The sequence below is a fragment of the Oratosquilla oratoria genome, chromosome 26, assembly GCF_046742065.1.
Source record: "Oratosquilla oratoria isolate Oo_2021 chromosome 26, ASM4674206v1, whole genome shotgun sequence".
NCBI classification, from domain to species: Eukaryota; Metazoa; Arthropoda; class Malacostraca; order Stomatopoda; family Squillidae; genus Oratosquilla; species Oratosquilla oratoria.
The window spans coordinates 31,841,508-31,854,638 of record NC_134802.1 but is presented as its reverse complement, the minus strand read 5'-3'; the positions used below and the strand labels follow the sequence as shown (position 1 = coordinate 31,854,638).

The following is a 13,131-nucleotide window of genomic DNA, read 5'->3' as shown; positions in this document are numbered from 1 at the left end:
TCCAATAGAATCTCTTTTTCTGACTCCGTTCTGTTCTCGTTTTTTTCCTTAGCTTCAAGTCTTTTCTGTTTTTCTTCCTCTCTTTCCTCTTTATTCATTTCCCTTTTTATCCATACCTTTTTATATTGATCACTTATTGCTAGTTTCCCTGTTTTGGATAAGATATTCTCTGCCGTCGTTTGTGACTTGAATTTAATCTTAATTGGTCTGGTCTTGTCTGTGCTATACTTTCCAAGTCTAAATTTCTCTTCGATTTGCTTCATAATTTCTGGTTCATCTTCCTGTACTGATTCTAGTAATTGGCTTACTTTTTCGTTTTCTTCTTTGATTCTTGTGGTTCTATCTGGGTTGTGTTTCTCTTCCATTCCTAATATAATTATACATTTCTTCTTGTCTGCTAAATCTCTTACTATATTCTCCTTTTGTCTCATCACTTTAATAACTGAGTCTTCAGTATGTTCTTTCAATTGCTGTTTGATTATGTCAGTGAATGAAACTTTGTTTTCTTCTTGGGTTGTCTTCCAATTTTTAGCTTCTTTAGTTATGGTTTCTCTGTTTTCTTTACTATTCCTCTTCAATTCCTCATTCTCCACCTTTACTTCTCTTAACTGTCTTTTTAGGTCTTCTATTTCATCAGTTAAGTTTTTGTTCGCCTTCTCTAGTTTTTCCAATTTTTCAAACCTCTCAGCAATTTTAGTCATCTTGCCAAACCTAACTTCCCAGTTGTCAGACATTTGTTCAAGTTTTTCCTCCAGTTTTTTCAGTCGGGGGAGGTTGGTATCCGCCCCCCTTTCATTAAATCCTTTGAAATTATCCTCCTCACCTTCCATTGAACTGCTTTTATCTATGTTTCTGATCTTTACATTTTTATTAGACATTTCGTTGTCACTCAGCTGGTCGGGGGGCCGTTTCATGTTTCCATTACGTCTGTCTGCCGGGGCCAAGTCTTCTCCTTCCATTTCCCTCAGTAATCCCTCCCCTTCTCCTCTTTCCCTACTTTCCCACTACCCCACGAGCAATTTCCCCCCCCCGCCCTGTAAATACAATAGGTACTTCCTTTGGTTTAGTATCTTCGAATTTTCACTTTTTCTTCAGAACGTCTTCTACGCCGTCCGTTCGTTGAAGTGTGTGTGTGTGTGTGTGTGTGTGTGTGTGAGAGAGAGAGAGAGAGAGAGAGAGAGAGAGAGAGAGAGAGAGAGAGAGAGATTCACCCCAGGGTCTTGGATCACATGTTGGACAAATAATCAACAGCTATTTCCCTCCTGGAAGAGAGCTCAGAGCTCATATATGGCCAATCTATGGGTAATGCTGTGACTTTACACACACGCACCCCAACTCCCCACCCACAAGAGCTGGAGTAACAACTCGCAGCTTAGCAATACTGAAATTATTTCAGCCCTGGGCGGGATTCAAACCCAGACCACCGTCGTGGCAGCCGAGAACTCTACCACTACACCACACATCGTGTTGACTCCACATGTCTCCATTGACCACCACACTTGCAGTGCCGCCTTGCAGTGCAACTATGAGGATTTTTGTTCAGCCCTGAATCATGACCTAAGTTTTCATTACTAATAAAAGAATTTTATCTGTTGCAAGATGGTCAAATTAACTTTAATAGCCAAATTAATTTATTCCTTCACCATTAAACTATACTGCATAAGTTTTCTAGTTACTGGCAAATAATGCTATTTAGTTGTAAATTGTGAAAAATAGGTCCTGACTTTTAAAGACACCGTCTTGTTGCACAGAATCATGTGACATCAGTCTGATGATATATATATATATATATATATATATATATATATATATATATATATATATATATATATATATATATATATATATATATATATATATATCTCACCTTTTTTTTCAATTTCCTTACCTGTATAAAGTATGATCTCCGCACATTGTCTTTGGTAAAAGTGACAACACCACAATGTCGCTTATGCCACTGGTTGTGTCGTGGCGGCTCAGTTCCATACATTTGGACAACAGCTGTGGCCAAGGTCTGTAGAGGAAAGAACATGAGTAAACCAAGATGGCCGTAAAGAAGTTACAAAAGTTGCCGTGGCAAGTCTCGACACAAAAACAAGGTCAAGCACTTTTACCCTTAATCATACATATACCATAGGCTCTTTCCCCTCTACAAAGGAGGTACAGTGAGTCCTCGTTACACGGTACATATGCGTTCCTGAAAAACCTTACCACAAATTGAAATTACCGTATACCGAACCCAAGTTTCTCCATGCTCTTTACTCTTCAAAATATCTAAATTTACCTCCAAAACACGAGCGGATACCGTATCTGTGAATTTTTCTTACCATAATTAGAATCAAGGGTAGTAATTACCAAATACCGTAACTGTGAATTTACCGGCTAAAGAATTACCATATAAGGAGGACTCATTGTAGCCAAAGCAAAAAGGCATAATTTCATCCCCACATACTCCACTACCCTCCACCCTTCCCTCCCTCTTTTCTTGCCTCCTCCTGCATCTCACCCATTGCCCTGGGTCAGAAGCAACGCAGCAAGACACAGCACATTCACAGCAAGACTGTTTCATTTTACCCTTACACCTCATCAAAACAATCAACTTGAGGAAAAATACAACAAAAACATAAGTAAAATGTGGAATATCTAAAACTATGAAGAAAAGATAAAAATACATAAGGTTAAAAAGTACAGAAGGTACCTGTAAAAAACCAAGCAGGAAGAGGTGGAGGAGGATGAAGTTGAAGAGGAGGAGGTTGAGGACAAGGAAGATGAGGAGGAGGAGGAGGAGGAGGAGGAGGAGGAGGAGGAGGAGGAGAAAAAGGAAGATTACGTCATGAAACAAAAGGTTGAGTTTATGAGAATAAGGACCAAGAAATTGAACAGAGAGAGGGGAAGGGAGGAAGGAGGAGGAGGATGAATGGGAAGAGGAGTGTAAGGTGGGTGGAGTACAGAGGGTGGAGGAAGAGGTGGAAGAGAAGGAAGATGAGGAGGAAGAGGGAAACAGTTGGAGCAAGGGAGGGGAGAATGAGGAAGAAATGGAAAGTAGGAGAAGAAGGAGGAGGAAGCAGCGAGGGAGGGGGAGGAGGAGGAGGAGGTGAATGGGAGGGGTGGGGAGGAAGGGGAGGGAAGAGGGGAGGAGGAGGAGGAGGAGGCAAAGGAAGAGTAGAAGAGAAAGATGGGTGGGGAGCAGGAGGAGGAGAGGAGAAGGAAAAGGTATAGGGTAAGGAGTGGGAGAGGAGGAGGAGGAGGCATAGGGGAGGATGACTAGAAGAGGGAGGAGGAAGGTAGAATAAGGAAGGTGGGAGAATGGAGGAAGGAGGGAGGACGGAGGAGGTAGGAGGTAGGACGAAGGAGGGAGAAGGCAGGAGAAAGTCGCTTGGTCAAGACACAGATGACATTTAACGTATCTTTATTTAGTTCACTTAATCACACTTTATACACACACACACACATGTGTGTGTATATATATATATATTTATATATATATATATATATATATATATAATATATATATATATATATATATATATACATATATGCGGAAATAACCGCAAAGATAAACTAACGAAGCAGAGCATTTTTGTATGCTTACTATTGTATTTTCTTTGTTGTACTAGAAACGCTGCAGATCTAAATATAGTGTTATGCTTCGTTAGTTCATCTTTCCTGGTGATTACTCCAGCATTTGTGAACGCACGTTTCTAGTGTTTTTATTGTACACAATTATATATATATATAGATATATATATATATATATATATATATATATATATATATATATATATATATATATATATATATATATATATATATATATATGCTTGTTGCCGCTCTCAACCCTAATGAACGCGTCACCTACGACTTCCGTAAGGTGAAACCTCGGCTTCAACATCGGGCTAAGCTACTGTCGACGTCGCCATCTTTGTTACGCGAGCCTGGGACGTCATGGCCAATCTTAACACGATCCATGTGAAGACAATTATATTGGAAGTTGAACAGAATCTATTTGTAAAATCAGTATGTTCACATTGAAAAAAAATCTGAACTTCCATTGTAGCGCTTATATACACACACTGCACGCAGTTTGTGGGGGGGCAGGCATATTTCTCCACATGGAGCTAAAATGAAAGGGAAAAATGGGTAATAGATGGGAGTGGGATGGGGGGGTTACATGCCTTGGATGGATACCCTCTTTCCTGGAGCAAGAAGCCTTTACCTAGTTGTATCTTACGTGAAATGGAGCTCGCAGTTTGTTCAAAATTTGTGTATGTTTTTTGCACACACTATTGTTTTGTCCAGTTTGTTCCAGATGTCTACCACTCTGAAAAACTTTTTCAGGTCTCTTCTGTAACTACCCTTTTTGAGTTTTTATATCATGTCCTCTTGTGTTTATCTCGTCCCGATTTAGTAAGTCATCCCTATGTATGCATTTACCTAGTTGTATGTTGGCATCTCATACACAGATCACATCACAAACGAAGAAGTGCGCAAGACGATCTCACAGCATGTGAAGCACTATGAAGACCTCCTGACCACAGTGAAGAAGAGAAAGCTGAAGTGGTATGGACATGTGACACGGTCCAGCGGACTATCAAAAACCATCCTCCAAGGGACAGTTCAGGGGAAGAGGAGACGAGGCAGGCAGAGGAAGAAGTGGGTAGACAATATCACGGAATGGACAAGGAAGAAATCTGCAGAGGCCCAGGCGCCCACGACCGTGAAAGATGGAGGTCACTACTGAATTGTTCATCGATGCAGTGCCCCTACGACCCAGGGGGGTTAAGGGATTCGTGATCGTGATCGTGATGTTGTGGGAGGAGAGCTATGCTCGTAGTTATCCGCTGTTGTATCTTCCCGCATCCAGTTTATTCTGTCATGTTGTGTGTGTGCGTGAGTGCATATTATATATGTATATATACATATGTGTATATATATATATATATATATATATATATATATATATATATATATATATATATATATTACTGTCATAAACTGGGCGTAATTACTGCTGGTATAGTGGTATACCCTTTTGGACTCAACAAACTACTACGTCACAGTGATGGCGCCAACCACTGGTGATGACGTCAGGTACACTTCTTCGGTGTTTATTCACATTCACACAATTTTCTAAAATAAAATCGCCTAGTATTATTCAAAATAAAATATTTACATGTCATTATAGCAACGGATATAAGATCCAGTTATAACTAAAATTTTGATAGGGACCCATCGTTATTTTGAACGTTGCCAGGGACGTCCCTCACACTCCATAGTTTCTGTCGTGTGTATAGACTGAAGTACTGTACATATATATTACTGATGTCGTCAGGTGGTTTTGTTCGTCAATGGTCGAACTTGAGAACTGATCACAAAAATATTCATGGCCAGGCAAAGGCGACTGCGCATGTTCTTTCTCAGCTCCTCCCTGCGTAACCTCGACGGTTTATTTGCCAATGTTACTGAACTACGTGGGAACCACGAACTTTCTCCGACGAAAAACGGCTAGGTTTCACTGGACTTTCTGAGAAAAGGTCGACATCGTTACTGCCTCTTACCCACGCATCGACTTTTCGCCGTGCGCCGTCCACGACATGACGTCGTACTCTCAAGTAACCAGGGTCTATGGACGCTTTCACACGCCGTCGTGGTCGAAAAGTGTGAAAGCGTCCACAGACACCCATAGTTATTTTATAGTACGACGTCCTGTCGTGGACGGCGTACGGCTAAAAGTCGATGTGCGATACGAGTCATACTGGGTAATATGGACGGACAGGAAGTGGAGGTGGGAGTCGAGAGGGAGGCAGGACAGTACTTGGCATTTCGACTGGAGCCCAAATAGGAGGGTGAGGAAATTAGGCAGTGGAGGGACTTACTAATAAGATCAACATCAGTCCAATAGGTTTCCTGTAAGTCAAACTGGAAACAAGAACAACAATAATAATAATAATAATTATTATTTACCAAGGTTTTCCTCCCTTACAAGAGAGGTAGTCAAATCAAAGGTCAAGTACTCTAACACATTCCACTCCTTTCCGTCAGTGGACCACGCAGATATATATATTAGGTCGGAATGTATATAATAATTGCAACAAATATCATTATTTTATTGTTCTCATTATTATTATAATTATCATCATCATAAGTAATAATAATAATAATAACAAAAATAATTTTAATTATTACAATTATGATAAGACATCCTGTCCACTGCTTTGCTGACTACTGCGTCGTTTTCAAACTGGACATTTTACTCGCAGACTGGCATTTCTCGCTAGCTAGCATGCTACTTTCTTTGGCTATTTCATTTGAGCAGAAACGACTTCGGTTACGATCTTTCGTTTTTAAAATTTTCAAATGTCAAATAACTTTTCCGTCATATGGTGAGAAGCTGAATGAAGTACTAAGAGAAAATTAAATTAACGAATATTTGACACCGATATGTTCTTACGGAATTCAGAGTAATGTCACCTTAGTAGTCGAAGTCGCAAAAGCAATTAGAAATGCATTATTTTGCTACATTTTTAAATGTTTCTGCGACAGTGGGTAATCACATTGGACTTTGTGTAAAAAAGACTTCGGTTATAATATTTCATTTCTCAACTCTCCAAATATCAAATTATATATTCCCGTTATAAACAGCAAAGCTAAATACTGAACCAAGACAATGTGCTATAAGAATGCTGGACATACTGTTGAAATTTAATGTTCTTAGAGAAGTCTAGATTTCTAAGAGCGAAGTCATATTCTAGGTATTCAAATGGAAGTTGGAGGTAGTATGTGGGAGGGAAAATAGCCCAGAATGATAACCTCTTCACGAGTCGTCACGTCAGCCAGTGCGTCCTCTCGTCCCGCTTGTCACACATGCTGGCGGCGTCTAACTGGAGCGCATACTTTGTGGTTGAACATTCATAACTTGGGCCATGATGGGAGGCGAAAGAAGGGAAGGGGGAGCGGAAGTGAAAATGGGAAGGGAGAGTGGATAGAGAAGAGGACGTAGGTGAGGGGAACAGATAAAAGCGTTATGATGAAGCTGATAACGTGGACGTAAGAACAATGCAAGGAAGCAGGTTCTTTCTTTCTTTGTAGTACGTGACAGAAAATTGTTTTGTTTTTCCAAAGTAGGAGACGGGGGCGTATGAAGAGCTAACATGCTGTCTCCCCCGCCCCCAGCCCCACGCCAGCCGTCAACGGACCCTTCCATACATCTCTCCAGGAAGTAGTGCTGGAATATGATGTGTATAAAACGGAGGTGTTTCTGTACTCGCCGGCTCGTATGAGATAGAGCTGTCGCCCGTTGTCAGCTCCTAACATGGAGGAAAGCTGTAGAAAAATTGGAGGATGTCAACTGATATCTCTTAACCCGTCCGGATGCTAGGCCTTTGTGAAGGGAGGGGAGGGAAAGGCTGGGAACACGGAGGAATGGGGAGTAGATGGGTAAGGAGAGAAGGGGTGAGGAGAGGGAAAGGGAGAGAGGTGGAGAGAAAGTGGGCCAAAGGACGCGAGGGGAGAGGGATGACGGGGAAGAGAATGTGGAAGAAGGAAAAGGAGAGGAGGTGGAGTGGGAAGAGAGAGGAGAGGGGAAAGAAAGGGAGGAGGAGGAGGTTGGGGTGGAGAACCAGCAGATCAGCTGTTGCTGGCTGTCAGTTGTTTATGAGAAAAAGTGATGGAAATTCATAATTTATAGAATATATATATATATGAAGCAGTCTGGAGGACAGAATGCACACCTCCTGAAGAAGGGAGTTGTTGTTTATGGGAGCTGAACACAAGTGGCTAGGAAATTATTCTCCACAACATCCATCTAGCATTCTCACTACAAGCCATTAGTTCCTGAAGGAGAAAATGAAGAAAGGAACAATGGAGCAGCCAGAACAAATGCAAACACTTCCTCACCACGCATCTGTTGCCCAGAAGACGAAAGATGGTGTCATTTTCCTCATTGGTGAGAAGGGTGGAAGACTTGTTGTTCGGAACGGGCTTCTTTACAGATGCATTCATTCTTGCTGTCTTGCTTGTTCTTCAAGCTGTTCTAAACTACAGTGTGCCTCCCATCAACACTTTGAAGGAACACTGAAACACAATAAAGAAACAATAATCAACAAAAATACATTATACACACACACACACAATGATATCTCTTGATTTGGGTTAGGAGAACTTCACGAGGTCTACAACAAATTAAGAAAGACTGCATGGCTAGAGGTTGTGAAGAAATACAATCTTCCAAATTGATACATAATACTTGGCATAGGTTAGAAGGTGATATAGCCCAAGCTAGAACAATACATGAATTAAAATCTAAATATGGTAATTAGAAATTAAATACATAAACCAAGATGGAAATAAATATTAATTTGAGGCTAGGTATGCTAAACTTGAGATTAGAAAACTGGATCACTGATGTAGAAGATTAAAGTTGTCTTGAAGTTCATAGGATCACATTGAGGTGGGTAATAGCAGGTTATTCTAACTTAACTAGAATGGCATCTGCTTCTACTTGACCATCTGACATTATGCATCACATTCAAGGTTATTTCTAATACACTGCTGCACTTCTTGTGTTTCCTGTCTGCTATGTATAGGTTGAAGTTGTCTATAATTATTTCAGTCTATCACTTCATTCCTTTTCTTTTTAGGAATGTCCCCTTTCGGGGCTACAGGTAGTAGGACTCCTAATCCCATCCCCGTCCCGTTTTTTGTCGCCTCTTACGACTCAAGTGGAAAGACGTGGTGGTAGTATTCTCTTCCCCCACCATGTAGGGGGAAAAAGCCTTTGGTATATGTATGTACTTCATTCCTTAAGTGTGCTTCTGTAAGGACAATATATATTGTGTTTTCTATTATCATCAAGTCAAAGGTAATTCATGTTTATCTGTTTTTGAAAAGAGGTCCAGAATATCATCTAGTCTCTGGCTAGCTAGTGGCTGGGCCCAAGTCGACCAAGTCAGTCCATTCTCCCTCGCAAGAGTAGCCAAGAGCAATCTCTAAAACTCTTAGTTAGTTTTCAAGTCTGCCTTTATCCCTTTCTTCATTTCTCAAAAAGGGCAACTAGGGTTGTCTGACCTGAATAGTAGTGTGGATGAACCTGTTGTAGCCGGTGTGTTGTTGGGAGCTGTTATCTCATCTTTATATTGTCCCCCTAATGTGCAAGTATGTGAAGTTGTTCACAAAACACTTCTGGCACCTTAAAGAATTTCAGTTGAATATAGACTGAAACCAGTCATCCTAAAATGCATCCAGTAGTGTCCAAAGGTGTCCAGTGGCATTCAATTGCATAAAATAATTATCTATACATGATTGGAACACTAAAAATTTACTAACACTGCAGAAACTGAGAATAATAAGAAGATGCACCAAAACCATCCCTAAAGGACACCTACATGCAGAACCCATAATCATCCCAATAGAAGACCACTTGAAAATAACAGATGCATAATTCTATGCAAGAACCGTCAACATCACCCACCATTCACAATACATATCACAAGCACCACCAACAGAACAAAAAATAATTACATCTGCAGCATACTACTCAAAAATGTACCACAACCTTCCATCCAAACCACACAAAACATCCACACCCAGATAACTAAACAAGCTCTTTCAGAAAGACCACCAAACTCAATAACCCAACATCTACCCACAGATTTAAGCTCCAAAGAGAAAAACTCCCCCCATAATTGACAAGAACTACACTAGTATGCCTGAGCTCAGGACACCATTCATCAATAAAACAGTACTAACACAGAATAGATCTGGTCAGATTCAAACTCCCTTGATGCAACCACCATACAGAAGATACAGAATACCTCATACTACAATACCCCACACTAGCAATCCCCAGACAACATTGTATCTCTTCTTTAAGCAACTTATGGTCATGAGAGGGTGCTACTGCCAGTTTCTTGGGAAGCCAGGAGTCTTCTGCAAACAAGACCAGGGGCAACAGATTGATTGATTGATTGATTGACATAAAATCTTAAAACAATAAAACACTAATACCATCCTTCAACAACTTCCTACAAAACAAAAAGGGATTCCTACAACAGGAGTGATTTCCAATTGAGGTAAATGTCAGAACTGTTCAAATCAGCAAAAAATCTAATGAAAAATTGTATCTTAAAAACAAAATACATGTAACCTACTTGGTGAACGGTATGTATAGTGTCTTGAATGGGAATTTTTTTCACCATTTGTTTTGCTCTCAATAATTGATTTCCTAAAAACTACAAAGCTACAAAGCCCTCCATGAGGGGCACTGTCCTAGCCTTCTGGTAGGGAGGAGTTTGTGACGTTACACCATATCATCATCAAAAACAAATTAAATAACATAGTGCCAGAAACTAATAACAACAGGGCTACTGATCTTTAAAATAAATTCTGTACATCATTCACATGAAATCACCATATTTGACAATCTTTTATACCAAACAGCTTTGCTTTTATATTCATTTTCCACTGTAATTTCATAATTTTAAGGTCAAAGGACCATCAAACATGCAATATTTTTTCCTATAATTTTCTTTTTTTATTTCACTACCAAGTTTTAGGGCATTATTTCTGCAGAGGTCAACCACATCCCTCATCATCTCTTTTTATTCCAGATCACCTCACCTCATCAATTACACCAACTTTTCTTGTACAAAGATCTTCTGTATATGCATGATATTCATGATATAAATTTTCTTTGGCTGTATAATTTTATACAATGTATGTCAATCCAAGTAAACATGATGGCAGTGAAGAGGAAAGGGTAAAATTTTAGTTGTGCACACCTATGCGATATAGCAATAGAAAATTAATTATTTTGTAAATTATAATACATCAACATATGTGATTTTCTTGGTGGCAATCAGTAACAAAAATGCTGATCAAACTTATCTACAGACGCTCCTCAACTTACATTTTAGTTACGTTCCGAACGGCCAAACGTAAGTTGAAAATGAACTTAAATTGTTACTGTACTATACATCGGTAAATTCTATTACCATATCTTATAAAACACCCCTAAATCATTAATTAAACACATAACATTGTAAAATAATAACATTAATTTCAAATAGATTAAATTCAAGCAACATAAATTGAGATGGTGGAGGAGTCAAGGCATTTTCAGTTTGTTGTCTGTGCAATGTAAACAATGGACGCAGCGTCGTGCGCAAGTATCGTTTGAACTACGGAGAGCGCGGTGAACTAAAAAATTCACTCAAAAACAAATTAAAAAAAAAAAAAATTACTGTCAGTTCAAACGTAAAATGAATGAACGTTAGTAGAGGAGCGTCTGTATTAGCGAACGAAGTCGTGGCGGTTGAATGATATGCCATGTTTGTTTTGATAGATGTCGAGACCAAAGAAATGAAAGGATGAATTAGTCTATTCTAACATAACCTACTTACCTAATATTTAGTAATTCCGTACCTCAAATTCTAAATATCATCTGAGTCGTCATCATCATGGATGCTAACACCCTGATTATTATTGTACCTCAGACAATTAACAGACAACAGCAGAACTCCATGTTCCTCCATAAAGTCCAAGGAAGCCCTATTGTCTTTGTAACAGTGCTCATTAACATCACCTGGAGTTGATGAACACTCAGTCCACAACGTGAAAGACATTGATAATGACTGGACTGGCATGGCATCTGGACCATGTCCTAGCAGCTTCATTCATTAGTAAATTTGCTAGTAAATGTTTTGTGTTTTATTTCTGCCAAGAAAAGAAAATCTTACATTTGTGTATTATGATTTACGAAATTAATACTTAACTTTTTAATACTATGTCGCATAGGTGTGCACAAATAAAATTATACCTGATTTTTTTTTTTAAATATATTTTCTTGAAAAAAAAAGATTTCACATAAGCAATACATATATAATTGATATGCATAATTAGTCTCAAACCCTATATTTACCAATAACCTACTGTATACATTCTTTTCAGCAATGCATGAAGAAAAAATCTTACTTTTCTTTACCATGTTAGTATGCAAGCTCCTATAAAATCTATTCATGTTTTGTAAGTAAAATCATCATTATGACATCTCACAAAACCCATTATGATTATCACCTTTCTAGTTTATTAATTCCCTCGCTCTAAAATGAATCTTGCACTTATGAATCACAGCCCATTATTACAAATCAAGGGCTGAAAATACAGGTCTTACTATTTATTTATTCTTACATGAGAGGTTCCACCTTTGTAAGGTTGTATTCACTCTAAGAATTCCTCTGCTGGTTATATCAATTTTGACAAGTGAGAGTCACAGTCATAGTGCCCTTTTCTTTTGCACTCATATTTAAAGGGCAAATTGGGAATATTTGAACAAATATCCCTTGGTTTTATTATGGTCACCTTATCAAAGTTATCATGAACATGATTCACTAATAATGTAATTTGTTTCTTAATTTGAGACGTGATTTATCATTTCATGTCATGGAGTCCAATTAAATGGAGCAATCTGCCAATCAAGTGCCTCGTCATAATTGTGACTGGCTTTGTAAAATAAAAAATAAAAACAGTAGATCACATTATCGAAGTAAACTAATTCAACTGTCACTACTGACGCAAAAATTAACTATCGAAACATTATGTTTAACATATGTATGACCCACTTCCGCTAGTGGAGGCTCGGCTAGGAAATTTCTTGGTAATCCACGCCCTTTCCTTTTTATTCAATATTATTCTGAAAACATTCCACATACATTCACCTCCTCACACTGAAAACCTAAAATACAATGATAAATAATTGCACTACCACGGATTTACCTTGTTAGAAACTAGTCCTTCGAGCAAAGTACCTATTGGAGACGGTGTTTACAACTGAAGTGTCGGGAAGAGACACCAGAGGGATTTACAAAAGAAAACCTTGAGGAATGACCATTATTTTTCTTCATTTTTTTTATTTTGTGATCAAGATACTTTAGTATACATACATACATACATGCATACATACATACATATATATATATATATATATATATATATATATATATATATATATATATATATATATATATATATGCAAAGTAGACCACTTGGAAAAATAAACTAACGAAGCAGAGCGCTTTCGTATATTACATCTTCAGTGCAACAAGTACATAGTGATAGGAATACATAGACAATATA

General features: G+C 38.6%; 1 protein-coding gene across 1 annotated transcript in view; it reads right to left on the bottom strand.

The window, feature by feature from the left end:
• The window catches only part of LOC143039439 (uncharacterized), a 40,079-nt gene extending 27,227 nt beyond the window's left edge, over nt 1-12,852 (bottom strand). The window contains exons 1-3 of the mRNA XM_076209487.1: nt 12,772-12,852; nt 7,897-8,073; nt 1,889-2,014 (exon numbers count right to left, since the gene is read on the bottom strand). Coding sequence (XP_076065602.1) covers nt 1,889-2,014; nt 7,897-8,001 — 231 coding nt within the window. The 5' untranslated portion in view covers nt 8,002-8,073; nt 12,772-12,852. The remainder of the gene's footprint in view (nt 1-1,888; nt 2,015-7,896; nt 8,074-12,771) is intronic.
• Between the last annotated feature and the right edge of the window lie 279 nt (nt 12,853-13,131).